Here is a 1,206-nt window from a genome sequence, read left to right as displayed (position 1 = left end):
AACTCCGCCCAATTTTGCTCCATGAATCACGCTTCGTGAACATTTATCGGAACTCGGAAGTTCAGTCGAGAAGCTCGGAAATGCAAACGTACCTCGGAGCTAGTCTGTACGTGGACTTTGACGACATGTCTACGATTAAAAATGAAACTGACTGTACGATGTGGGCGACTGATTTACTGCGAAATAAATACGACAAAAGCGGAAATTAACAGCAAGAGAAGCAGAGTTAGCTCCAAGTCGGCGGCGTTCCGCACCATAAATACGGTGTTTTTCTAACATTTCAAAATCTTGTTACATTTTTTCATAAAGTTATTTACGTTACTTTTAAAATTTTTGTAAAATGTTTTCGTTTTTCGGATATTTTTTCTTGCAACACTAGTTTCTTCGGTAAGTTTTCACAAAGAGTTCGCAAACACGGTCACTTCCGTCCGTATTTTCAAAATAAAGTTGACGATAAAAAACAGAAGACTCCGCCCATTTTTGGTTTATGGATCTAAACAATTTTGTGTTTCGGACCAAAATATACAGAGATGTAGATTTTTTTTATTAATTATCGTAATATTACTTTGAATAATGCTAATTAATTTACTCAGGATAACCGTGACGTCTCAAACCTAGCTTAGCTTCACGGACACACCTGTGGTCAGGTGCTGCTTCCTGCGGCCCCACTTCACGTCCGGCTGGACGATGAAGACTCGGTGCTGCCCCCCTGTGGTTCCTGCAGGGACCTGCTGCTGGAACAGCTCCTCCACCTCGCTGTCCTCCATGAACTCCTCTTCCTCCTCTTCCTCATCCTCCTCCTCCTCCTCAGTGGCGCCCCCTGTCCGCCATCCGCCGTCAAACACGTCCGCGCTTCTCAAACTTCGCACGGAGCACGCGACCGCTCTGCACGCGGCGTTTCCGCCAGGTGGCAGCAGCACGCGAGGCGGCGCGCGCGGGGGGAGGAACCCGTGGCAGCGGAGTGCGCGCGCTCGCCGCAGGAGCGGGAACCACGAGCGCGTGGCCGTGTTGAGCAGTGTCATGGCGGCCGCGCGGAGTCACGAGAGCGCTGTTTAAATCTCACAGTAGCTTCCGGTCAGACAGAGTCAACGCCGTGCTAACGTGCTAACAGGTAGCCGCCGCCGCCATGTTTGTGTCAACAACGTCTTCTTCTTCTACACTGAAGAACAGAAGACCAGCGCCGACAGAGACACACTGCCCCCTGCT

General features: G+C 49.8%; 1 protein-coding gene across 2 annotated transcripts in view; it reads right to left on the bottom strand.

The window, feature by feature from the left end:
* Positions 1-1,206, bottom strand: part of gtpbp6 (GTP binding protein 6 (putative)) — a 9,820-nt gene extending 8,614 nt beyond the window's left edge. For both annotated transcript variants that reach the window (XR_014592806.1, XM_083887887.1), the window contains exon 1: positions 638-1,206. Coding sequence is in view for 1 of the 2 variants with exons in the window: in XM_083887887.1 (XP_083744013.1) it covers positions 638-1,022 (385 nt within the window). In the remaining variant the exon portion in view is untranslated. The remainder of the gene's footprint in view (positions 1-637) is intronic.

Source organism: Microchirus variegatus (genome assembly GCF_963457635.1).
Source record: "Microchirus variegatus genome assembly, chromosome: 4".
NCBI classification, from domain to species: domain Eukaryota; kingdom Metazoa; phylum Chordata; class Actinopteri; order Pleuronectiformes; family Soleidae; genus Microchirus; species Microchirus variegatus.
Note: the sequence above shows the minus strand (reverse complement) of the source record. Positions and strands in the feature narration are given on the sequence as shown.